Below are 22,958 nucleotides of genomic sequence, written 5' to 3'. Positions count from 1 at the left end.
GTCGGCAGTCGGTGCATCAAATGGGTTCAGACCATGGGCGACCAACCTCAATACATCCGGTAGTCCGAGAACCAAAAGCAAATCAATTATACTGCCCCTTATTTTTCGATATTTTTCCACACATATATGTTTATTAATTTAATTTCTTTAACGGAAGAATTGTATTTGTAGTTACTTCATTCTTGTATCATACAATAATTTCGACAACATAATCAATATGAAGTACCTATACATATTAATTGATCGAGAGCCTCCAATGCGTGCCAAACAATATTTAACTTCGCAAATGCAACAATTATATATCCAGATAAAGCTAGGGCTAGCTAAACAATATATATTGAAGGGCCACTGCCCTAGCATCCTAATCCTCTTTCTTCCTGGGACTGAACTTATTATAGTGAATTATCGCTTTATCCGAGAGTTGGTGGTAACAAGCACAATACAAGAGGTGCACTTAATACTAGAAAATTGCATACAAGTTATTGGGCCACCATTTTTTATTGAAAACTTTGACCATGTGTTCCTATACGGACGGTGGTCATATTATAATAACCAAAGATTAGGGGGAGCCGCAATGCCAACAGTATCAAGGCAAAGATATGACAGATAGACTTCCTCCTCTATTTTATTGTGGCCACTGGCCAGTCCATACATAATTGAACCAAAACTTGCTTTACAATTACTTCTAAAGCAATATGCAAATATGGTTGTTAGCAGAATGAAACCAATATGCATACAGAACCCAAGATCAGCTTCGCTGTCTAGTTTGTACCATTCCTCCTTTTTTACAGAATTTTATTTTTATAATTGTATCAACATCATCAATGACGCATTTGGTTGTCATACGTATCTCCTTGTATTATAAAGTTTCATGCAAGGTTATTGAAGCAAAATTGATCATCAGTCACTAATGTAGGTGCCAGCAAGGTACATGTTTTTTGGGTTATAACGGTTCGAACCATTCAACGATCTATATATATTGGCAAAATTGTAATGTTGGTGTTTTAAAAATCCAACAGACCGACGAATCCAAGTTGATATTATCACTAAATTATTCTTTATTTGTTTGATTTTCCTTCAAAGATAACATAACTATAGCCTAAAGACTTTATTCGCTTTAGTGAATAACAGAGAAAGGAAGCGAAAAGTAATGTAGTGAAGATTAAAATTCTTCTCTTTTTGGTGTTTAGGAGATTAAACATTTGCTTTGTAAAGGTAGGAGATTCTGAAGTTGTTAGAGTGAAAGTGAAGTTAGTCTCTTTAATATTTGTTATCACTGTCTGCCAACCCCTGGTTTAAATAGCCATCTTCAGCTTGTGACCTGCTGAGAGCTCAGAATTTTGAGGTCATGTCTGCTTGTCCAAGACAACATGCAAAATTAATACCACAGCAGGAAATCAGTAACGGTAAAAATTGACATGAGCAACATTACAACACAGCAACAGCTCCCAATTGATGCAAATCTTCCATGAGAAATTAGACTAGGTAGTAGCTAGAATGAGCTCAATTTTTCAGATATATATATATATATATATATGCATGGGTGAAGAAGATTGAGAGATACATTAAACAAAGCAATATGCAGCTGATCAGTACTACGATTCTAGTAAAAGTCGCTCATAGACAAAAACCTACAAACATTTATCTCGCTCTGTGAATGAGCAGAAAAGCAGCTAACTAAACATATGTGTGTTGTTACTTAATTAGAAAATCTAGTCAATGATTCAGTCAGAATCTGCTGCAACCCAGAAAAGTCTCCCCACGCCGGATCGCTAACCTGTGAAGTTGTACATGGAAAAGAAGTAATCAATGCACTGACTATAACCAGACACATAAAAACCTAAACTGATTAAACAGCTTAATTTAGATGGTTTAGGGGATGATGAGACAAATGTAATTAATTACCTCAGATTGGATGGTGTAGACAAGCCTTTCGTTAACTTGGGTGGTAGCACAGCTGATTACAGTAAGCCCTTGTCCAAGCAGTAGTTTTAGCAATCTTGATAGGACCAAACCTTGCTCCACAGAGCCAACCCTACTTATCACAATCTCAACGCCACCAAAGCAAGGGTGCACTGCAACTCGAGGACTTGTTGAAGAAGTTGATGAGCTAGCACTCAAACTGGGCAACGAAGACATCCCGATCATTAGCTCATCTCTTCGGCTGCCAAGTAGTTTGATCCTCGTTTGTAGGTGTTTGATATAATTTACAGCTTCGTTCATATGTTCCGCCAACGAACGCTTTCCCTGAAAATATTCCACAAACAAAATATAATCCAAATCAGATATGTAGATCAAAAATCTAGAAAGAGGAGAGAGAAGGGTTCATTCATATATTATCCAACATAATAATAACTGAGAAAGCAATAATAAAACCATTTTTCCTATAAATCAATTGCAGAGAATACACAAGGCAGATGAGCTAAGTAGGAAGAAATATATAAAGTACAAGATCTTTAATTACCTTAATATATTGGAGAGGGAGTACGGATCTAAGTGATGCATAAAGGGCGGCCATTTCTTGCCTTCGCTTCTTTTCAATTTCTCTGTGCATCATCTTCTTTTTTCCATCATCATTAGACTTGTCTTGATTTTCTGCACTGTCTAAAGTCAATGCTAATGATGATTTTCTCTGCTGGCCTCCGGTATTAATGTTATTGAACATGCCGACATCCATTTGACAAAATCAGATCTTCTGAGATTCTATTTTGTTCGAATAAAGGAATAAATAGATGAAATACGGAGAAGACCAACTTATATTTCTTTGCTGCAAACGAAACATTGTATATTAGAATACTGTCAAAACTATCTTCAAGTTTTATTTTCTTTTTCTCAGAATGGCAAAGAAGGCAAAATAGTAGTTAGGGTTTTAGATCTTGCATATGGACCAAATTAAAATCTCAAGATTCCCAAAAGTCTCTTCCCTGGTCTCGCTAGCTGTATTAAAATATTGCACCGTGCTCAACGCTTCCCATGCCATTTGTTTCTTTTACTTCTTCTTTTTTTCTTTACCTTTGGAAATTATTATTTTGCAATATATGGCATGATTGAAGCCTTTTTTTTCATAGAAAATGGCCAAAAGTTTATGCCCAAAATATAAAACATGGGATAATTGGACACGTAACAAGCTTTTGTACTGCTGCCAAAAGTGAATTCTCTTATGTTACCAAGCTGGCGTATATAAACAGAGTTTCAATTGTGAAATCCCTCAAGTAAGACATCTTTGTAGATCTCACTTCAAATTTTATTTTAATAATCTGAATCATAAGTTTTTATGTCTTTCCTCAAAGATTATCAACGCACAAAATCACTCAAATCCAAACCGTTTAACCACTCAATTATATTTGTGTTTTCTTGAAACACCTTGGTCGTTATAAGTACATGTCTTAATGATTTCTAATTGGTCTTTTTTATAATTACAAATATAATCTTGGAATAAAAACTTATAAGTGGATGATTCGGATCATTAAATAATTTCATCCCTCATTGTACAATTGAGTTGACAATCATATGGGACTGCAAGACAGTTAGGTCTGAATTAATGATCTTAAGAGGAAGAAAGTAAAACATGGTAGAACTATTAACTATATAAATATATATATATATATGTGTGTGTAAAAACCCACGAGTCCAACGATCCAAAATATTATATAATCAACACCATGCAACTTGTATGCCCTTACCAACTATCAATTGATGACCATGTTAATTACATTGAGTACCATAATTAAAGTCAAGTTGGGTCTAATTAAATTAATGGATAGATGTACACTCTCTAAAAGCTTAAACCGTTGAGACCATTAATTTCATCATGCATGTCTATCACATGGGTTTAAATTGATTTTCAAGTCCTGCTCAATCAAATGGTAAAGGGCACCCTGTAGGATTCACTATGCATAGTACGAATTAACAAAGTAATTAAAAATTGATCACAGTCTGATCTGATACTAATCCTTCATAAGTAAGCTAAGAAGTAGCTTAATTATTCCATCACATATTGATAAGATAGGTTTCACAACCACTAGTAATATTAAAATAGATTCGCTACTTGATTTTGTCAGGAAAAACAATTAGGAATAGTAGCTTAGCTGTTTCGTCGACCATTACAAAATATTTGTCTCAGAAATGCAACATTATCAACAACTCCTTGTCCAACTCATAAAGCACGCAGGCAATTTCCTAAGAGATCTTCTTGATACTGTTGGTGGTTATATGCTTCCTGTTTTTAGGGTCCTGCTGCACTGCACAGACACCCTTGGGCCTTGCCCTACTACATATAATTAATTTTCTTTTCCAGAAAGAATGTCTTAGTTCAAAGTCCTTCTAATCAATTAAAAGAATCAAGAAACAATCATCACTCATCAATATATACTGATTCCATACAATTATTAAATGGACAATTTATTTAGGTATGTAATCCACCACCTAATGCGAATGCTGTTAACATTCGTACATAGGAACAGGGCAAACGAAACGGGCATATTAAAAAAAAAAAACTTTTAAAGTGGCCGGTGAGGTCACTCACTCTCTCTCTCTCTCTCTCTCTCTCTCTCTCTCTCTCTCCCCCGTACAGTCATCAGTCATCTTGTATCTGAAGAGAGATGTCAAACTTGAAGGAATCTTTGGGATCTTAGGCCCATCAAAGATTGATCATATCTACTTCTTTATATTAATCCTCCATACCCAATTTAGAGAGAAGGCTGAAGCTAGCTGTTCAATAATTCTCAACTTGTGCAATATATGATGTTTCCTTTACACCAAGGCAAGAAGCTGGTCTTCCAGACTTCATCTAATCCTCCCCAAAAGCACACAATTTCAGAAGATCGGATTCTTGGACATGCCATTAGCACAGGGAAAAGCCGCCGGCGGAAATTAGTAGCTGCTTTCAACTATGACATGATTGATCACAATTCGAATGATCACAACAAGAAGAAGAAGATGATGATGCATAGGGAAAACGAAAGACAAAGAAGGCAAGAAATGGGTACCCTACATGCCTCACTCAGATCCCTACTTCCTCTTGAATTTATCAAGGTGAAGCACCCTGCCATCTCCTGTATTAATGATCTTTGTGCGAGTGGACTATATGTACCAAGGTCCTTCAGAACCAATATGATTTTTTTCTTTTTGGAATTTATTCTTTGTAAAAATTGCTTTAATTTTTTACATCCAACATCGTGGTTTCGTACAATTATATGAATACCATTTGAGATTTGACATCAATTCCTCTAGCATCTCTCTCATGGCTAGCTGCAAGAATATGACTAGGGTTAATTATGTATTGGTTGGGAAATTAAGCAGGGAAAGCGTTCGATATCTGACCACATGAACGAGGCTGTGAACTATATAAAACACCTTCAGAGTAGGATCAAGAGATTAGATGCCAAGAGAGCTGAATTGATGAAATGTTCCAATATAATTAGCACCACTGGCACTGACCATGGGGCTACTACTGGAAGCTCAGATGGGCGTTCGCCAAGCTGTTTGACGGTCCACCCATGTTGTGGTGGAGTGCAAATCGTGATCAGTTCTAGGGGCTTCAGATCTACAAAAGATGGCTTATCCTTATCCTTCTCTATCTCAAGGGTTCTGGAAGTGCTGCTTGAACAAGGGCTTGCTGTTGTTAGCTGTGTTTCCTCCAAAGGAAATGACAGACTTCTTCATACTATCCAGTGCGAGGTTCGTCGTCCTCTAAACTCCTAATAATTTATTGATATGTTTAGGTTTAGGGTTTGTGTATGTATGTTTGGAGTTTCCAACATTGATCGGTTTTCCTGCATATAATCAAAATTTTCTTCTCAGGTAAATGATCTTGAAAGTATTGATCTTTCTGGCCTGGAGCAGAAACTAGCCGAACTAGTGTCTCCATTTTCATCCAGATGTATATCCGAGTAAATTAATTTTAGTATATTCATTCGCGTGGAGTATGCTGCCTCGATCTTATTTCTTGTTATTATAGCTAGTATTGAACTTGGTTTAATGACTCTCAAGAGTGGCTTCTTAGTTACAATTTCCCTTGTGAAATTAGGTTAAGTGTTTGCTGATTTTGTGAAGCCTTCCCAAATGTTTCTGTAAGATAAAGGAAAGGAGGGAATGCCAAATCTCTCAGTTTATGTACAACTTCTCTAATTGAGCTTAATTTCGTGCAGGATATAAACTGTTGTGCCTTCCATAGTTTTTGAGAAAGGAGTTGGTCAGTTAAATTGATTCTTCTTTTTCTTCTTTTTTCATCCTCCATGGGATCCTTGTGCAGTTGAAGTCATGAATTGAACTGGCATTAATTTTGTGCAGTTTAGGAAGATGATGTCGTTTATTTATATGCGGGGAAGCATATATATATATATAGACTTTTATATGACTTATATGGACCAACGTTAATCAAATATATATGGTTCTCGTCTGATCATTTATATACTCATTGGTACGCCTGAAAAGTACATATTATAGTTCATGATGTCAATGTGTATTCTGTTATGGTTTCTATTGTAGATATTAACACCAAGTTGAGAGCAGAGGAAGTGCTGCCTCTTGAGGCTTCAATCCGAAACAAATAGTAAATGATATGCATTTGTTCCAATATTTCTGCTTCTTCTTTTTCTTTTTTCTATGAGTCTTTTTTTTTAATGTCAAATGGTAAATTTTTGCTTTTTCAATCGGTATAGTTAGTAGCAGTTTACGTCTCATCTTGTTTCTTGAAGGCACACGCACATCACATGTGCAGTGCAGGATTATCATGCTTTCGTCGTCTCCCTCCTATAATTAATTATAAATTATAGTAGGAATATGCCATATAGTGGACAGCTTCAGCGACATGTCGTGTGTGCTTTTTAGCCACGCCAAAAGGCGATCTGTGAGATGTTTAAAATAAAAGTACAGACTGGGCTCGGAGACTAAAAGGAGCCATTGCAAACCTTGGGCCTAAGCCGTGGCTACTCTGTTTTTTTTTTTGTTCTCTCGTAATCATTACCAACTATTATAGCAGCAGCTGCGTTATTTTGGAGGATAAAAAAACAGAGGCGATGGCAGCAGCATCATATATATATATTATTCCCCCCACATTTAACTCTTAATCTGACCACTAATTCAAAAATCACCCACAAAATCGAGGTTACTGGCAAAATACAAATAAGTTAGATCACTAAAACATTACTTTTCTTCCACAATGACAGAAACTAGTCAGCAATGTAAAATGCAAGCATCAATTTTTCTCCCAAGGCTTTTTGAGAAGAATACTAAGAAATTATATTGCAAGGATTTGTCTTCATGTGCGCATGGTAACAACAAAGCTCAATCATACCAGCTTATGTTATTACTAGCACAACTGAGTTTATCACTTTCGCTTGCAGCAGCCAGATCTCGCAAGTATGACCAAGCTCACATAAGATAAATGATAATGTGGGATGAGCTTGTTTGTTGATTACCAAGTTCATATTAAGAATTTGGGAATAAAGTGCACCAGTGTCATGCCCTTTTCTGCACAACTGATCGAGCTGCCCAGGAAAAATACCTATTTACTGAATCATCTTATAAACATGGCCAAACTACATAGTGGTGGCATCATCACAGCACAATTTATATGCAAACGTCGTCCATGTTTAAATTTGTATCACCCTTTTCCAAACCTGGTTTATATGAATGTGTTTTTTTCCCTCTCTACCATTACCAAAGTGAAAAAAGAAAGTAAAAGGCATAGTCAACTTCGACGAAGCTACAGACAAGAATGAACAACTACCCTGCCCAAAATTTTCAAATGATGAAAAGAAAGTTGCTCTCTTTTTCCCCTTTTCTTTTTCTTTCAGGCAAGAGGGGTCAACTAAAAGAACTTCATTATGCAAGTTGCTCGGATTCAACTTCTACAAAACTTATTCAAATGAGTAAGCTTGCCTTATCGCTAAGAGAATGGACCACTCCAAAAAAGCAAACGTGGAATTCCTGAAAGTCAGTGCCAGAGGAATATGACAAACTGACAATGTTTTCATCTTTACCTCCAATTATGATTACAAACATACGAAGATGAAAAATCTTTCGGATTTGTAGGCCATACCATACCAGTAAAGAGATGAGCAAATGAAAGAAATTCCAATCATCTAAATTCATTAGTCAGTTAATACAAATGAAAACTATTCCTTTTCCTTCCTTTCAATACCCAAATCATCCATCATAGTAATGATCTGTAGCAGTATACCACCTACTGTTAATGAAAAAACAATATCATACATTACAAACTCACCGGACCTTTGTATGGGACTTAAATGGGAAGCGTGACTTAGCTGAAGTGGTTAATTCAGGCGGTAGTTTGGGTGGTTCCAACTCACCCGTCAGCATCCCCACAACCTCTTTCATTGAGGGCCGGCGAGAAGGCACCTTTTGCAAGCAAACCAATGCCACAGTGATGCAAAGGATCGCTTCTTCTCGATCCAAAGAATGAATGGACCTATCTACAAGATCAACAAGCTTCCCTGCACGGGCAAGATGGCGAGCCCACGACAACAAATTCGCCTTTTGGAACTCGGATAGAGGCGAATTGGTTACCTGCAGTGGCCGCCTTCCGGCTATAACAACCAATAATAAGACCCCAAAACTATAAACATCACACTTCTCAGAAGGATCACCACCATAACCATATTCAGGGGCAACATAACACACTGTCCCTCTCATGCTCGGAGTACTACTAATGCCACCACTCTTGGGAATTTCCCCAGAATCATGACTATTATTTCGTCTCATTCCATCCAACCACCAATCAATACTACTCATACTGCCCCAACTCTTGCTCCTACTCTTCTTCTTCTTCTTACTCTCCACAAACAATTCTTCGTCGTCCGGCCAATAGTGATCCTCATTCTCATCAAAGCTCATTCCTTTTGGTTGCTTCTTGTCCTTCTTTTTCTTCTTCTTCTTTGCAAGTTCATCACAATACTCCTCCTTCCACCATTCCCTCGCAGGCCTTCTCTTCTCCTTGTTCGAATTTTTTGCAATCTTTTCCTCGTCCATTGATATCCACCACTCCAATCTCTTACTATCCTCCCTTCTTCTTCTTCTTCTTCTTCTCGCAATTCTCAACCATTTCACTGCTGGACGAAGCTGTGGTTCCAATGGGCCTATCATTCCCAATCTCTTTTCCAATCCACTCCATCACATAGTCCTTGACACCCCCACTGTCCTGTCTCCACCACCAATCTTTATTCACTCTCTGTTTCCCTCCGTCATCCAAACTACCCTTATCAAAATCTCCTTCTGGGGACACCGGAGACGGTGGCGTCACCGACGTCTCCGGCGAAATTGGAAGCTTTGCTAGATTCTCCGGCGACTGATCAACACCGACATTGAACTCCTCAAACCCAGTAGTTGCCACACTCTCAGTTTCCTCAACCACAGACCCATAATCACATCCACCATTAGTCTCCAGCTCCTCCTTCTTCCCCTCTACCCCATTATTCATCTTGCACACATCAATCACTACCTGACTCTCCGATTTCAACCTGGCAAGCCCAAAATCGGCAATCTTGACCGAGAAGTTGCGGTCCAGCAGAACATTACTGGGCTTCACATCACCATGAATAACAGGCGGGTCCAACCCATGCAGATACCTCAACCCTTTGGCTATATCAACAGCAATCGAGAACCTTTTTCTCCAGTCCATCAATTCAGGGCACTTCCGATGCAAGAGAGCATCCTGCAAATTCCCGTTACTCATAAACTCGTACACCAGCAGCATACGGCGTCGTTTGGGGTCGGAGGAGAATCCGAGGACGGAAACGACGAGCGGCGAGTCGAGCTTGGAGGCCAACAAGAGCTCGTTCTGGAACTCGCGCTCGCCCTGGAGCGAGCCAGAGTCCATGACCTTGACAGCGACATCTTGGCGGGTGTGGGGGAGAGTACCGAAGAAGACGGAGCCGAAGCCGCCTTGGCCGAGGCGGCGCTCCGGGGAGAAAGAATCGGTGGCGCGGCGGAGGACGGAGTAGGAGAGGCGGTGGGGAGGCTTGGAGTCGGATTCCGGGGCGGTTCGCTTCCGGGTGATCTTGCGACAGCAAACTACAAGGAAGAGGAGAAGCGAAAAGGCGGCGGCCGAGGAGGCGGCGAAAGGTTGAAGGAGGTGACTGGTGCCGAGGGGTTGGGGTTGGGGAGCTGCGGGGGATGGGGATTGAGGGATTTGGCGCATCTTGAGCACCAAAACGACGTAAAGATTGAAACTTTCTGAATTGCTAACAGTGAATCTTGAGACAATTTAGTGGCAGTTGGGAGGGAGGAGGAAGAAGAAGAAAGTGGGAGTTTTGTGTTAGTCTTTTGAGTTGTTGGGCTGTTCGTCTCTGTATTTGTGCCGTGAATCACTGGATTGGATTGTGATGATGTGTTTCCTTTTTCCTATTTTTTGTGTGTTTTGTTTAGGTGGCGCTTTCCTTGTTTTTTTAGGGTATTGGCCAATTTCGCTTTTTTTTTTATACGTTTTTTATTTTATTTTATTTTATTTATATGTGTGTGTATATATATATAAAATTTATTTTCCTTTTACCGTTCTTTTTTTCTTACGCTGTCGTCACTTGTCACTTTTTACGTTTTACCTTGCTGCGTATTTGGCGCCTGCGCACCGTTGAGTTTCTCTTGTATAGTGTTTCTCATTTTATTTTTCTGTAAATTTGCGTTTTCCTACTAATTTGTGGCAAAATAATAATTTTAACAGACACTCGCAATGCCGATGCCATATCTAATTATGATGAGAGAATCATTGATTCCTTCTGGCAAAAATAAAATAATGGATTCGTGTATTCCGTTTAAAATAAAATATTATAGGAAGATTGAAGATATAGATTATGTCAAATTAGAAGATGATGGATTATGTATTTGAATCTAATTCTTTAAATTGACTGAAGTGAATCTTATAGTTGACTGATTATCATAATGTGTAAACCAGATAAATTGTATTGGAAAAATCAACTTTAACATGCACATCCTAGAACGTTGATTAATGTTTTTTTTTCCTATATGCCTCATCATCGTTATTCAAGTGCGGTTACTTTCATCTCAAACAATAATGCATCATGCATGGGAAAAGGAAAAGGTTGAGACTTTCTACAAAAAAGAAAAGAAGAAAAAAGAACGCATAATTAGGATTTATTTCGAATCATCACATAAGAGAATTTAAGAAGCAAGTGATGTTATTATGTTGTCATTCATGGGCTTAATCAAATTGATTATAGTGGATGTGCTCCCCACTCTGCACCCAAGTTCGACTTTCTCGTAGTTCAGACTATTTTTTGTATTAAAAAAGGAGGAGGATTAATAGCTGGGCTCATTTGATAATCATGCTATGACTCGAACTTAGGACATTGTTTGAAAAAGTAATTGCTCCAAATTACTACACTAGTAGGTCTTTTGCTATAAGCATGCTTTTATCTACACTATTAGGTCTTTTACAGTAAACATGTTTTTATCGTGAAAGAAACGCAAAAAAAAAAAATAGACGTTGAAAAGCCCCGGAAAAAGAAAAAATAAATAAAGAAATAAAATGGAAGCATGTCATTTTCCTATTTTGGTTTTCTTCTAGGAAACGCCCTACTATTAACATTTTCTTTTCTTTTTTTAAGATGTGTGGCAATTGAATTTTTAATTAACGAACAATAAAAAAATAAAAATCACACCCTAGTGATTGTGTGATTGTGTCACGCACACCTCGGCCCAAACAACCCACTGCCAAAGTCTCTGGTTTCTTTCTTTTGTTAGGTTTGACTTTTCATCTTACAGGCTGCCGTTGTAGCTCATTTCTCATATGATGCTTGCTTAAATACTCAGCATTTTTAATTTTACAATCTATTAAAATCTAAATTGAATACATTCTCCTAAATATCTCTGTTCATTACTCAGTAAATACTATTTAACCCAAATTTCATGAAGGTTAGCAAATGAACTAATATTTTAGTTTACTTTTTAAAATTAAGAAAACTAACTTAGATTAAGGGAAGAAATAATAAAAATTATCTTTCACCTTCCTTGTTGATGCTAAATTTACTTGGATTTTTATTTTATTTTTCCTAATGATACGATATCGAGGGGCCAGGAGGAGAGCTCAGCTTGATAAATTTTTATTCTTTTATTATTCCTTTATTAATCCTTTTCTAGACTTTTTGTTCTCAGGTCAAAAATGGGAAAACCAGGAAAATAAACGTGGATTGCTACTCACCTCACCTCACCCAAATCTATCCATTCATTTATATTTTCTGTTTGCACGTGCAAGTTTTTTGGTTTCTTAAGTTAAACATAATCCTTTTATTCCTTTTTATTTTCTTTTCACATTTATTCACTAAGCTCTTCAATTGGATAAATAGAGAGAAATGAACAATAAAACGGTTTTTTTTTAAATTTTTTAATGAAAGATAAATTGATATAAGGGGGGAATTTGTATTTTCATATTTGAAGAATTTTCCATCATATTTAATTTAAAGAGAAAAAAAAAGAATGAATGAAAAATGAAGTGATAGGCTGTCACATCATATGCCGAGAAAAAGTTGGTTACATTGTATCAAAGTCAAACATAATGTAGACTTTTCCAACGTAATTATGAGATTCCACGTGTGGAATTTTAGAGTTCCAACTTGTATTATTCGCTCTGTCGTAGTGTCCTACAGCAGGTGCAGAGGAAATTCGTTTCACAAAATACAAACAAGCCGGTAAGGGTAAATCCAAGAAAATAAATATTAAATAGTAAATGTAAAAGAAAAGTATTATACAACGTGGTGGCCGACAACAACCGACCTGTCACTGCCTGAAAACAAAAGAGCACACATGATAACCAGCGCGCGCACACACACACAAAATAATCCACGTGGCTAGCTGGGCATCGTCTTCACCCAGTCAACGATGTTGACTGTTGACGAGATGATCACACGTGCAAAGAATCAATAATGATCAGAAGAATGGGCTTTAACCTGGTCCTTGTGATGAATTGAATGAGATAGGGTGTAGCTCGTTTAGAATTTGATCACATCACATGAGAGGTTTGCTTGCTTGTATACTTCTCTTTGCATATCTTGAGAAAATTACAAGCCCATTAATAAAAGCCGGGCCTCCTCCATAAGCAATGTAGCCCTAGCGCCGACCTCTTAACAATACTGATGGACCTCCTCTCCAAGTTTCCAACCACCCCACCCCATTAATTTACACTAATAATTGTTTATTAAATGCACTCGTGCCCAACCTCTTACACCTAAATTTGACTGATCCACTATAGAAGATAAATGATGAACAAGCAAAAACAATTGAACTTCTACCCCAATCTGTGTTCTGTGTTCTGTATAGCATTTTGATGGGAGGGTCAACAAAGAGAGTGCTGGCTCATCAAACAAACATTCTGGATTGTGGATTCTGGTTGTGGAGCAATGTCATGTCCATATCAGAGTTAGAGATTACGTCCTTGTAGGTACCATGTCCCGACAGTCTATACAGACACTAAACTACAGGCGGGGAAAGCAAATTATACATACAACTCAAGTTACCAGAACCATTCAAGCCTCGTGTCTACAGCCTTAACGTTGGTTGATACAAGCGGCATTCTTCCGAATAGGGAGATGAAATCGTTGAGGCACTTGTTCCTCCTCTTGCTGTGCCTTTTCATGCTGCTCATTCCAGATGATCCAATCTCATATGTCTTCCCTGCACAGTTCGTGGCCCCCGCTTCAGCATGAAAATTTTCCAACAAAAAGCCTTAAAGATAAAATTTCTTAGATTGAGGACGACCAAGAGCTAAAGAGTACAACGACAAAGTTTAGGAGAACCAACAACGGATGGCCATCATAGTGTAAAAACACAAATGCGATAGTTGGGTTGGTGCCGTTAAGTAAAGGGATTTGAAATTCGAATATCTGAGCATTTTTGCTGAGCAGAAAATGTCATTTGAACCCAAAAACTAACATCAGTATCATCAGTTTAGATATATTGAGGAAAAATGTAAAGAGAAGCAGTTACAACTTACAACTAAACAGCATTTATTAAGGAATTTGTCCAAAACACGCCTCTGAAATTCATACATAGGATGCACCTTGTTATAATGCACTCAAGAATCAAGATCTTCTAGAAAAAAAAGTTTTCTATTGGAGTAAAAAAAGAAAAAAGAAAAAAAGAAACCTTAGTGGGTTCTTGTCTAAAACCAATAGGCCTCCTCTCCAATTTTGCAGCTAATTTGATGACAGATTGTATAAAAACTTAGGTATTAATATACATATGGTAATGGTCTTTCAGTCCTGATCTCTGCAAGCAGAAATTGGTATGACATAAATCTTTAACCAAACTCTATGACACACGCTTGTCAGGTCAGACCGACGGATATACAGGATGTTATTTGGAGGGTTTAATTAGTGAATTAGCGTTAGTTTTGACAGTCTGAGTTGTTAGCCTCACTGTTCTATTTGCCAAGAGGAGGTGGATGTCAATCATGCAAAGCTCTGTAATACTTAAAAGGCTCCGCATCAGCTTTTGTTCATTGTATTGAAATCCATATTCTTATTGACTGAGAAGGACTTCATTTCTCTCTAACTTTCTTCACAGGTGAAGGTGCTTAATTTTTTTACTGATGAATGAGGAAGAAAACAAGGGGAAGGTTGTCAAGCAGAGTACTCAAACTTGTTTTCAACCAAGCACAATGTTGTCAACTAGAGTGCACATCCAACAAGAGCCTCCGTCAATAACTACCAAAGCTATTGATGGATGCAGGGTGTATTGACTATGCAGAAGACAAGCTATTGTGAAACCTTATACTAGTTATAGTCATTTGGAAAACTAACACAAACCCTGAGGCTCATCCAACGTAGTTTGCACATACATACATGTTAAGAAAAGAAAATCCAAAATACCTTTCACCCAAATTGGAGGAGCACCGGTGGCATTAGCTACAAGCAATGACATAGCAATATCTTCACAGTTTCTGCACAATCGAGCACAGAAAATCTTAAGTATAATAAGCAGCACACAAACAAATGAAGCCCCCAAACCCAAACGAAAAGATAGGCAACACATGTACATACCTCTCCCTGGTGACATAATCACGGATAGATGAGGGCATATTGTTGGTATACAAATTCAAATAGTTCCTATGAAAGAATGCAGCTTTGGGAAGAAGCAGACTATATGTGCCCATCCACCAAACCGACCACCACCCCCCATACGTATATTTCTCTACGCCACTCTTCTGTTTAGAATTCAAACACAAAGATTAACCAAAATTACAATCAATCAGCACAAAGCTCAACCAAAAACTCAGGCACCCAAAAGAGCAAAAATGCTAACCTCCTTATCAAGCCAATGCATGCGAGGAACAAACCCAACCATAGTGTTGGGTGCAGATCGCCAGACCGTGAAAGCAAAATCCAAAGTGGAACAGGGGACTATTACATCATCATCAACAGAGAATATGGCGTCTGATCTAAGGTCCTGAATTGGCTTAAACCGATTGTTCAAATCGTCGTCTTGGCTCATGTTAAACTTAAAGTTGGGTTTTTTCGCTGCTTGTGACTTTGAAAATGCCATCTTTTCGAGATGGGATTTCATAGATTCTGAGGGTGGTTCGCTGTCCATCCACACCACATGAATTGCTTCAACGCCACCACACGACGCATAGTGCCCAATTGATTGCTTCAAAGCTTCGCTTCGCTTCCATGTGTTCATAAGCACCGTATATCCACCTCCTCTGAAAATTATTTCTCTTATGGTTAGTTATAAGTTCAGAATTTTACGAATTTAATTATGAATTTACGAATGCAATTAGCTTTGGTTACCTAGAACTGGTGGTGGGTTTAGGGTGGGGAGGCACCCAACCCATCACAGAACTAAGCCTGGAGGTGACCAAAACGACGACGGAGAAGATGACAAGGCACACAACGAGCTTGAGCTTAGCCGCGCAGACCAGGCTTCGGAGCCGCCGAATGAGCTGGGAGCGGCCGGTGTAGACGCCTCTGGCGGCGGCTTTCTCCTTAGCCGGAGAGTAGATTCCGCCGTTGATGTCGGCTGCCGCCATTGCACCGGTCGACCCGGCGTCGCGGATGCCAATGATCGTGGACATTGGATTGAATTCAACTGAATGTCGTCAAGCTCGGACGGTCGTGATGTTTGGAGTAGAGATGGTCATCGTGATGCGTGCAGAGGGAAGACCCAAGACAGTTGAGCACTTGTCCACTCCCCCGGCTGGACTTTCCAGTTGGGAGAATGCTACGTGTCAGAATGTCAGAAACGAGAGTGTATTTGGCGACAAACGGTGCGTTTCAGGTATGAGTTGGGCTCCAACTGGAGTCATGTTGGAATTCTCTTGCTAGATGGCTCAGCTCTTTTGGACTACAGCCCAAACAAGGAAAAATATGGACTTGGATAAGAAAATCAACAATTGAAAATTACAAACATTCAAATACATCGTAGACTTTACATGCATCAACGACTTTACATTACATGCATCAACTGTAAAAAATTGTAAAATTGTAATGTCTAACGATTGACCAATAACATACTTTATCTATCAATTATGAGTCACATTTCACGTCAATTATAAGTTAGATTTCATGTAAATACCCGAATCTTGAAACCTTATAAAATTTAGGCTCCCTCCTGGCTATGTTATTTTGCTATTTTAACCTTCCATCACATTTTCCGTTATATTAGAGAACATTCAAGCATTTCAGTAAACATTTGGTTTAAAAAGAAATCGCTTGTCCAATTGAACAACCACAATTATTCTCCCAATTAATGTAACCCTTCATGATGAAAATAATAATACAATTATAAATTCCCACATATTCTTTTGCTTCTATTCTTCAACTAGCCACTTTTCAAATCGACAACCATGACACTCATATCGTCAAGGCTTCCACGAGCAAATGCGAGGCGGCAGAGCAGCGAAGCTGCTAGGTGGCTTTTAGAAGATACAAGCACAGGGCCGTTTATATGAGAATCAACTACAGCAGCAATAGGACTAGTATGGCCGTCATCTCTAAGACACCTGCAAGCCACCCTGCAAGCCATGTCATCCGACATCACATCCCAAATACCGTCGTTCGCCAAGATCAAGCACTCGTCTCGCTCTGCTGCTCTTTTTATGATGGAAATCTCAGGTTCCAATGTCACCACTGGTTTCAAAATGTGGCGCTCATCACCTGTTCATTAATTTCCAATCAATTAATCAAATAATTAGCATCAACTAATGGTCGCGATACTGTGAGTATTCAATCCTAGTTATCAAATATTGGAAGATTTACTTACCTGGACTCGGATAATGAAACATGTTGAGAATTCCATATACACGCACGCCATTGTGATAGAATAACCTTTCACGCTGCGACCAATTAAAGTAAGATGTAAATTTTGTTGATGTGAATTAACTGGAGGCAATTTGTGTTACAAAATGAACCTTGTGATCATGGGACAGTGGGAAAGGACTCCCGCCGCGGCCAAGAACGGCGTGTGTGGAACCAGAGTTGGCAATCACAATATGCTGGGCTGTCAAAATGGCCACGACAGCAGTGGACCCCGCAACGGGCAGCGCGTTGATATTCGGCTTGCACCCGCACGTGTGCCCGATGTTCCCACAAGAGCAGGCCTCCTGGGCCAGGCGGTGCATCCTCTCGAAGCTCCTCTCTAGGGCCGTCCGTACCAGAACAGGCCACTTCGCCTCTTCCTCCTGCGAAGAACCCAAGCTCAAGTTTTCATCACCATTGGCACCCCCTGCCGCGTAGAACACGCGCCTTAGCTCCTCTGCTACGAATTCGTGCATCTGTTGTTTGCAAAGCGCGGAGACCTGAAAGTCAGCACATGATTAATACAGTTAATCACATCATAAAATGACATTAATGAAAATTGGTTATTTTTGAGATTTTTTATTTATAAAAAGACGTACATGAGGGTGTCCATGACCATCGTAGACAGCGAAGAAATGCATAGGCCCACCACTGCCGGGAACATCATCGAAATCGAGCCGACAAAAGTCCTCCTTGAAGAACACCGTATCGTAGTCATCCGTACTGATCTGAATCTGATCTGGACGCCTAGTCAGCGAAATGGTTCCAAACTCCGGCATCGGATTATGATGAAGCCAATAGCGCGGAACCAGTACAGCTGGCCGCAGCACCACCACATGATGGTCATCAGTTGTCTCCACTGCCTCCGTCCCATCCTCCTCCTCCTCAAAATTCAGATTGATATTATTATTTTGCCTCCGTTGTACATAATCAGATAACAGACAAGTCTGCTCATGGTCGTCTGAATTGTTCTGATCATGGCGTACAGGGAGGTAGTAGTGGTCGGAGTAGGACCACCGTGCCCGCCTGATCTCGATTCTCCTGCGACGGCGCTGTCGGCATTGCTCCGGTGTGTCAAACTCCCACTCCTTCCTCAGCACTATCTTGGACGAAACAAGCTCAGCTCGCTGCCTTGTCATATCACTGCTAGCCAGCTACCTACCCAGTAGCTAGTTGCTTGATTATGGTGTGAGAGAGAGGTCTGGACTGGAGAGACTCAGAGAGAAGATATAAAGATAGGGATGAGGGGAATGACGAGAGAAACGTGAAGGTGAAGGTCCTGTAAGGAGGAAGTTGGTGACTCGTGGAAGGAGACCAAGGTTGGGAAGCGACACGAGAATGCTCTGCATGAGCCATGAAGCCACTACGTGGGGCCTTCTTGCTCTTGCTGCAACCGTCGATGTCAGTGACCAGTTATGTCCACGTCATTCTTTTGTGGCACTGAGTGACATAGATAATCTTAAATTTCTTAAATATTTTTTTTTACTGTGAAAAATAAAAAGAAAAGTGTGAAGAAGAGGCAGCTTTGACTGGGCCAAACTGCGCTGGTGTAGTTGGAAATGTATATGGCCCATATAAAATGGGTGTATTATTGATTAGCCGAAAGTGTTACAGGAGGATCCATAACAAGAATTCTATGGCGTGGACACTTCTTTAATTGCAGTCCCATCTAAATACAGGCCTAATAGTTCCTCCATAATCTCTGAAACATCTGGAAACTACTCCAGGTTTTGGCAGCCTTTGAGATTTGAAGAGATTTCAAATGAATACTGCTTGGAAGGCTCTTTAAGTTTTCTGCAATTTTCTAGGTTCGAAGTAACAAGCCCGTAAGATTATTAATTGACGAGGGCAGATCTTTGGAAACTTCTAAATCAAGCGCTTGTAGCTCCTCCATAATAACTGAAATCTCTGGAAACTTCTCAAGACATGAGCAGCCAGAAAGATTAACTACTTTAAGAGATTGAGCAACTAAGATATTTATTCATTGTGGCTGCAAAATGACTAGAACTCTACTAACTGCAGAAAACATGTGCTCTGCATTCTCAAATTATATGCGAATTGAGCAACTATGAACTTATATTATAATCTAGTTCTGAACCACAACGATTGAATTTGCATACGAATTCGACATTGCATTACACATGATTGTTCTGCTCGTGTTCTAAATTTGATCACTTGCACTAGAAGAGCAACAGATGAGTGAACTTCTTGGCCCTTTTACACAAAATTTGTTTATTCAAAAGCACTAAAACATTCAGATTCATTCATGTCGGGAAAAAAAAAAATCCAGTGAAAGATTCACAGTGGAGGCAGCCACACGATAACAATTGGGCTTCTCACTCTGTGCACTCCATCCTTCCACACCAACCCTCCAAACTCAGGAGTTGCTTGCCGAGATTTTGTAGTGAAGGTGATTTTATAAGACAGCTTTTGATTGGCTCTGGTGAACTTCAGGGTCCGTGGCTCCACTTTAACATAAGCACCTTTGAATGGTGAAACTATGGCATGGTAATTCGACACCGGAGGGCCAACATTAGTGACTGTTCTGTGAAGGGTCAAAAGAGAAACATTGGTTCTCTCTGGGAACACAACAGAGATTGCTGGATAGTTCAAGTCCCCTGGGCTGGCCAGAGAGTGCTTGCAGCTTCTGTTTGAATACTTGGTGAAAACTTTGAGCTGCATTGGGGTTAGCCTTTGTGTACATAGAAATTCAAGATAATCCTGAGCCTCAATGTCATAAACCAAACCTGGGTCAAGAGCTTTCCTTGGGTTTATGTGCCCGGCGCCGTGATCATATGGCGTCGAAGCCTCAGCCGCTGAGGCATCTTGCAGAGGCTTATGCGTGTTGTCATGAACATATGCAGTTGTCATCAAGGCAGATTTTATTGCTGCGGGGCTCCATTCGGGGTGCCTAGCCTTGAGCAAAGCAGCAATGCCGCTCACATGAGGGCATGACATTGAAGTCCCGGACAATATATTGAACTTCACTCTGCGGTGATCTGTTGGCAAGCTTGAAGGACCTAATGCTCCAGTCCAAGCAGCAAGAATGTTGACCCCTGGAGCCACCACATCCGGCTTGAGAATTTCAAGGCTCACAAAGTTGGGTCCTCTGGATGAAAATGCTGCCACAACTGGAGATGGCCTAACCCCAGTTCTCGTCCCAAGAAATGCCAGAGTTGCAGTGGCTCTTGGACTTGTTAAAGCATAATGCTTTATTGCTTTTGCTTCAGTTTCTCCTACAGCTACTGCTGGAACAAGGTGACAATCTGCAACAAGTTCCTCTCCATTTGCAGCTGTGTTTGCCAAAATCATGCCTACTCCTCCTGCATCTTTCACCACCTGTCCCTTCTGCACTCTGGGGCTAATCCCTCGGTCACAAATCACAATTTTCCCAGCAACAACACGCCGATCCAAAGTTCCCTCCAAACACAATGAGCTTGGATCAGGGCTTGTTGAATTATTGCCCATGTACACAACAGGGTATTGCTTATTTGTTGACAGCATCATTGTGCCTTTGTAGAGTGAAACCCCAGTCACAGTTCTGCCATTTCCAAGCTTAACAGTAGATGGGAAATCTCTGTCCATGGTGCTAGCACCAACTGTGGTTATCCAAGGGGACACATTGGTGAGGCTAACAGGGTCTGGTCCTCCATTTCCAGCTGAGCACGACACGAAAACCCCCATCTCCATAGCCCCAAAAGCAGCTATGGACAAACTGTCCCTGTAATAAGCTGACACTCCACCACCCAAAGAAATAGACAACACATTGACCCCATCAGCCACAGCTTTATCAACTGCTGATAGAATATCAGAGCTGAAGCAACCACCAACCCAACAAACTTTATAAGCTGCAATTCTCGCACCAGGTGCCATTCCTCTGGCTGTCCCATGAGCATAGCCAAGAAGATTAGCACCGCGAACTGGAGAGCCAGCAACAGTAGCTGCAGTGTGTGTTCCATGCCCATCTTGATCTCTAGGTGATTTAAACTCCGTTTGCTCATTGATCTTCCCTGTGGCAGCTTCATAACCTTGGTAGAAGATTCTTGCTCCCACAATTTTTTTGTTGCAGTTGTGTTTGGAGAAGCCTCGGCCAGTTTCACAAGCTCCTTTCCAGCGAGCCGGCACCGGCGACATGCCGGTGTCGTTGAAGCTCTGGCTCTCAGGCCAGACCCCTGTGTCAAGCACACCCACTATGACATCATGGTCAGTGACTCTTTGAGACCATACATTGGTGGTGCTGTCATGTGGTTCAAGCCCAAGGAACAGAGGGCTCCTTGTAGTGTGGAGTTGGTACTTTGTGTCTGGGAAAATAGCCAAGACTCCATCTTGCTCCTGTAGCCGCTCAGCCTCTTCTTCGCTCAACCGAGCAGCAACTCCATGAAAAGCATTCTGGTAAGCGTAAATTACCCTCTCTTGATTATGACCTCCATCTTCTTCATTTTCTGGTTTGAAGACAATTGAGTTTACTTTAGACGAGTACCAGTCTAGATGATTGGTGAAAGATTCTGGCTTGGCTGACTTGTCCATTTGGACAATGTAAGTCTTGTGTGCAAATTGGGTTTTGGCAGAGAAGGCAATGCTGAAGAACAGGCAGTTTGTTAGTATCAAAACCAGCCATTTGACTGGTTTTTGATGAGCCATTTTCATCAGGCAAGGAAGAAGAACTGTTCTTCCTTGAAGAATGAAGTAAGGAAGAAACAGTAGAGTGGGGAGTGAGGAGGATGATGAAAATGGAATTTGGAGGCTTGAAATATCAGAGAGAAGGGAGAGGCCTTTACTGTTGTGGCATCTTGTGCAGGCAATAAAGATGGTTGGTTGTTTCATGAATGCACAATGGGCGAGTAGATTTTGAAGAGCTGGCTAGTGGTTGTCAACTTGTCACTTGTCATGGTACAAGGCAAATTCATTTCGATCGTAATAAAAAAAAAGAGAGTTAATAATTAAACCAATGTAAATCATATATTTCTTTTATGAACACTAAATTATACCAGAAAACATTATAATTTAGTCTCTGATCTTCATTTTATGAAAGGGGTCTTAGTCTGCAAAAGCTACACTGCCATCCAGTGGTGGTGATCAAAAGGGCTTAGAATATTATGAGGCAGCTTCACTAGGTAAGAGTGAGAAATGAGTTGTACAGAAACTCCTTTAATAGTGGTAGGGCTGTTTGTGTACTAAGATATGGTCATCCATCCAGTTCTACAACGGTCACAAGATGCTGGTAGACTCATGATCTGAGTTTTCTCTGCAATTGGTATGTGAAAAAAACAAACGGCCAATTCTGGATCAATATTGATGCTGCATATCATCTGCGAATGATTTTTTTTTTCAAAGCAAGCTAGTTAAGCCTGGTAATGTAGGTGATATAAAGTCAAACTATTGCCTTTCCGCAAAGCTATTGCCTACAATCCTACTTGGGAAAATGAAAGAAATTCATGGTTTTGTTTTCAAACAAGGCACGGCTTTATTCTCAACTTTTCCTTTCCTGTCAAACTCAAATTTCCAAGACATTGCAGAATCTTACCAAATTATGCTGAGCAGAACTAACATCTAATTTGATCAGTCTCAGTATAACTATGATATGATTAGTTTGGTGATAATGTAACTATATAATGTGCATGTTATTGCGTAGATATCAGAGTAGTAGAAAAGAGAAAAAAAGAGAGTATATCTATTTGTTGCAGATAA

General features: G+C 39.9%; 6 protein-coding genes across 10 annotated transcripts; 1 reads left to right on the top strand and 5 right to left on the bottom strand.

The window, feature by feature from the left end:
• Window positions 1-1,456: 1,456 nt before the first annotated feature.
• Window positions 1,457-2,836, bottom strand: LOC103333283 (transcription factor bHLH118-like). Its single transcript, XM_008236101.2, has 3 exons — window positions 2,465-2,836; window positions 1,906-2,247; window positions 1,457-1,777 (listed from the first exon to the last, which is right to left on the bottom strand). The coding sequence occupies exons 1-3, from the start codon at window positions 2,675-2,677 to the stop codon at window positions 1,700-1,702; spliced, it is 633 nt and encodes a 210-aa protein (XP_008234323.2). The 5' UTR covers window positions 2,678-2,836; the 3' UTR covers window positions 1,457-1,699.
• A 1,713-nt stretch (window positions 2,837-4,549) lies between these two features.
• LOC103333287 (transcription factor bHLH36-like) lies at window positions 4,550-6,224 on the top strand. Of its 2 annotated transcripts, none has more exons than XM_008236105.2 (3): window positions 4,550-5,034; window positions 5,302-5,679; window positions 5,803-6,224. In XM_008236105.2, exons 1-3 carry the CDS (start codon window positions 4,741-4,743, stop codon window positions 5,893-5,895), a joined length of 765 nt encoding a protein of 254 aa, XP_008234327.2. In that variant the 5' UTR covers window positions 4,550-4,740; the 3' UTR covers window positions 5,896-6,224. The 2 variants fall into 2 exon arrangements, with proteins under 2 accessions (XP_008234327.2, XP_008234326.2); XM_008236104.2 differs by having other exon boundaries at window positions 5,299-5,679.
• Window positions 6,225-8,060: 1,836 nt separating this feature from the next.
• LOC103333288 (Protein kinase superfamily protein) lies at window positions 8,061-10,382 on the bottom strand. The gene is given in 2 exon segments (XM_008236106.2): window positions 8,061-9,027; window positions 9,029-10,382. Coding segments are annotated over 2 exon segments (1,935 nt in total). The 5' UTR covers window positions 10,163-10,382; the 3' UTR covers window positions 8,061-8,226.
• Window positions 10,383-12,666: 2,284 nt separating this feature from the next.
• LOC103333289 (glycosylinositol phosphorylceramide mannosyl transferase 1-like) lies at window positions 12,667-16,190 on the bottom strand. Of its 4 annotated transcripts, none has more exons than XM_089053583.1 (5): window positions 15,765-16,190; window positions 15,277-15,676; window positions 15,015-15,178; window positions 14,844-14,914; window positions 12,667-13,698 (listed from the first exon to the last, which is right to left on the bottom strand). In XM_089053583.1, exons 1-5 carry the CDS (start codon window positions 16,046-16,048, stop codon window positions 13,487-13,489), a joined length of 1,131 nt encoding a protein of 376 aa, XP_088909709.1. In that variant the 5' UTR covers window positions 16,049-16,190; the 3' UTR covers window positions 12,667-13,486. The 4 variants fall into 4 exon arrangements, with proteins under 4 accessions (XP_088909709.1, XP_008234329.2, XP_088909711.1 ...); XM_008236107.3 differs by having other exon boundaries at window positions 12,667-13,647; window positions 15,765-16,187; XM_089053585.1 differs by lacking the exon at window positions 12,667-13,698 and adding an exon at window positions 13,707-13,790 and having other exon boundaries at window positions 15,765-16,189.
• A 530-nt stretch (window positions 16,191-16,720) lies between these two features.
• AHG1 (Protein phosphatase 2C family protein) lies at window positions 16,721-18,474 on the bottom strand. Its single transcript, XM_008236108.2, has 4 exons — window positions 17,870-18,474; window positions 17,384-17,770; window positions 17,236-17,308; window positions 16,721-17,129 (listed from the first exon to the last, which is right to left on the bottom strand). The coding sequence occupies exons 1-4, from the start codon at window positions 18,407-18,409 to the stop codon at window positions 16,795-16,797; spliced, it is 1,335 nt and encodes a 444-aa protein (XP_008234330.2). The 5' UTR covers window positions 18,410-18,474; the 3' UTR covers window positions 16,721-16,794.
• An 889-nt stretch (window positions 18,475-19,363) lies between these two features.
• On the bottom strand, window positions 19,364-22,266 carry SBT1.3 (subtilase 1.3). Its single transcript, XM_008236109.2, has one exon. It carries the CDS (start codon window positions 22,092-22,094, stop codon window positions 19,569-19,571), a length of 2,526 nt encoding a protein of 841 aa, XP_008234331.1. The 5' UTR covers window positions 22,095-22,266; the 3' UTR covers window positions 19,364-19,568.
• Between the last annotated feature and the right edge of the window lie 692 nt (window positions 22,267-22,958).

Source organism: Prunus mume, linkage group LG5, assembly GCF_029339155.1.
Source record: "Prunus mume cultivar Tortuosa linkage group LG5, ASM2933915v1, whole genome shotgun sequence".
Classification (NCBI taxonomy): Eukaryota; Viridiplantae; Streptophyta; class Magnoliopsida; order Rosales; family Rosaceae; genus Prunus; species Prunus mume.
Note: the sequence above shows the minus strand (reverse complement) of the source record. Positions and strands in the feature narration are given on the sequence as shown.

Excerpts from the sequence above, each read along its gene's own strand:
- LOC103333283 (XM_008236101.2), bottom strand. The coding sequence starts at position 2,677 with ATGGATGTCGGCATGTTCAATAACATTAATACCGGAGGCCAGCAGAGA. Across the intron at positions 2,248-2,464 it reads TCCCTCTCCAATATATTAAG|GGAAAGCGTTCGTTGGCGGA; the intron begins GTAATTAAAGAT and ends GAATATTTTCAG. Across the intron at positions 1,778-1,905 it reads TCTACACCATCCAATCTGAG|GTTAGCGATCCGGCGTGGGG; the intron begins GTAATTAATTAC and ends ACAACTTCACAG.
- LOC103333287 (XM_008236104.2), top strand. The coding sequence starts at position 4,741 with ATGATGTTTCCTTTACACCAAGGCAAGAAGCTGGTCTTCCAGACTTCA. Across the intron at positions 5,035-5,298 it reads TTCCTCTTGAATTTATCAAG|CAGGGAAAGCGTTCGATATC; the intron begins GTGAAGCACCCT and ends TGGGAAATTAAG. Across the intron at positions 5,680-5,802 it reads TTCATACTATCCAGTGCGAG|GTAAATGATCTTGAAAGTAT; the intron begins GTTCGTCGTCCT and ends TTTTCTTCTCAG.
- LOC103333289 (XM_089053583.1), bottom strand. The coding sequence starts at position 16,048 with ATGTCCACGATCATTGGCATCCGCGACGCCGGGTCGACCGGTGCAATG. Across the intron at positions 15,677-15,764 it reads AAACCCACCACCAGTTCTAG|AGGAGGTGGATATACGGTGC; the intron begins GTAACCAAAGCT and ends AATAATTTTCAG. Across the intron at positions 13,699-14,843 it reads TCCTCCAATTTGGGTGAAAG|GCTTTTTGTTGGAAAATTTT; the intron begins GTATTTTGGATT and ends TTTATCTTTAAG.
- AHG1 (XM_008236108.2), bottom strand. The coding sequence starts at position 18,409 with ATGACAAGGCAGCGAGCTGAGCTTGTTTCGTCCAAGATAGTGCTGAGG. Across the intron at positions 17,771-17,869 it reads ATGGTCATGGACACCCTCAT|GTCTCCGCGCTTTGCAAACA; the intron begins GTACGTCTTTTT and ends GCTGACTTTCAG. Across the intron at positions 17,309-17,383 it reads CACTGTCCCATGATCACAAG|CGTGAAAGGTTATTCTATCA; the intron begins GTTCATTTTGTA and ends AATTGGTCGCAG.
- SBT1.3 (XM_008236109.2), bottom strand. The coding sequence starts at position 22,094 with ATGAAACAACCAACCATCTTTATTGCCTGCACAAGATGCCACAACAGT.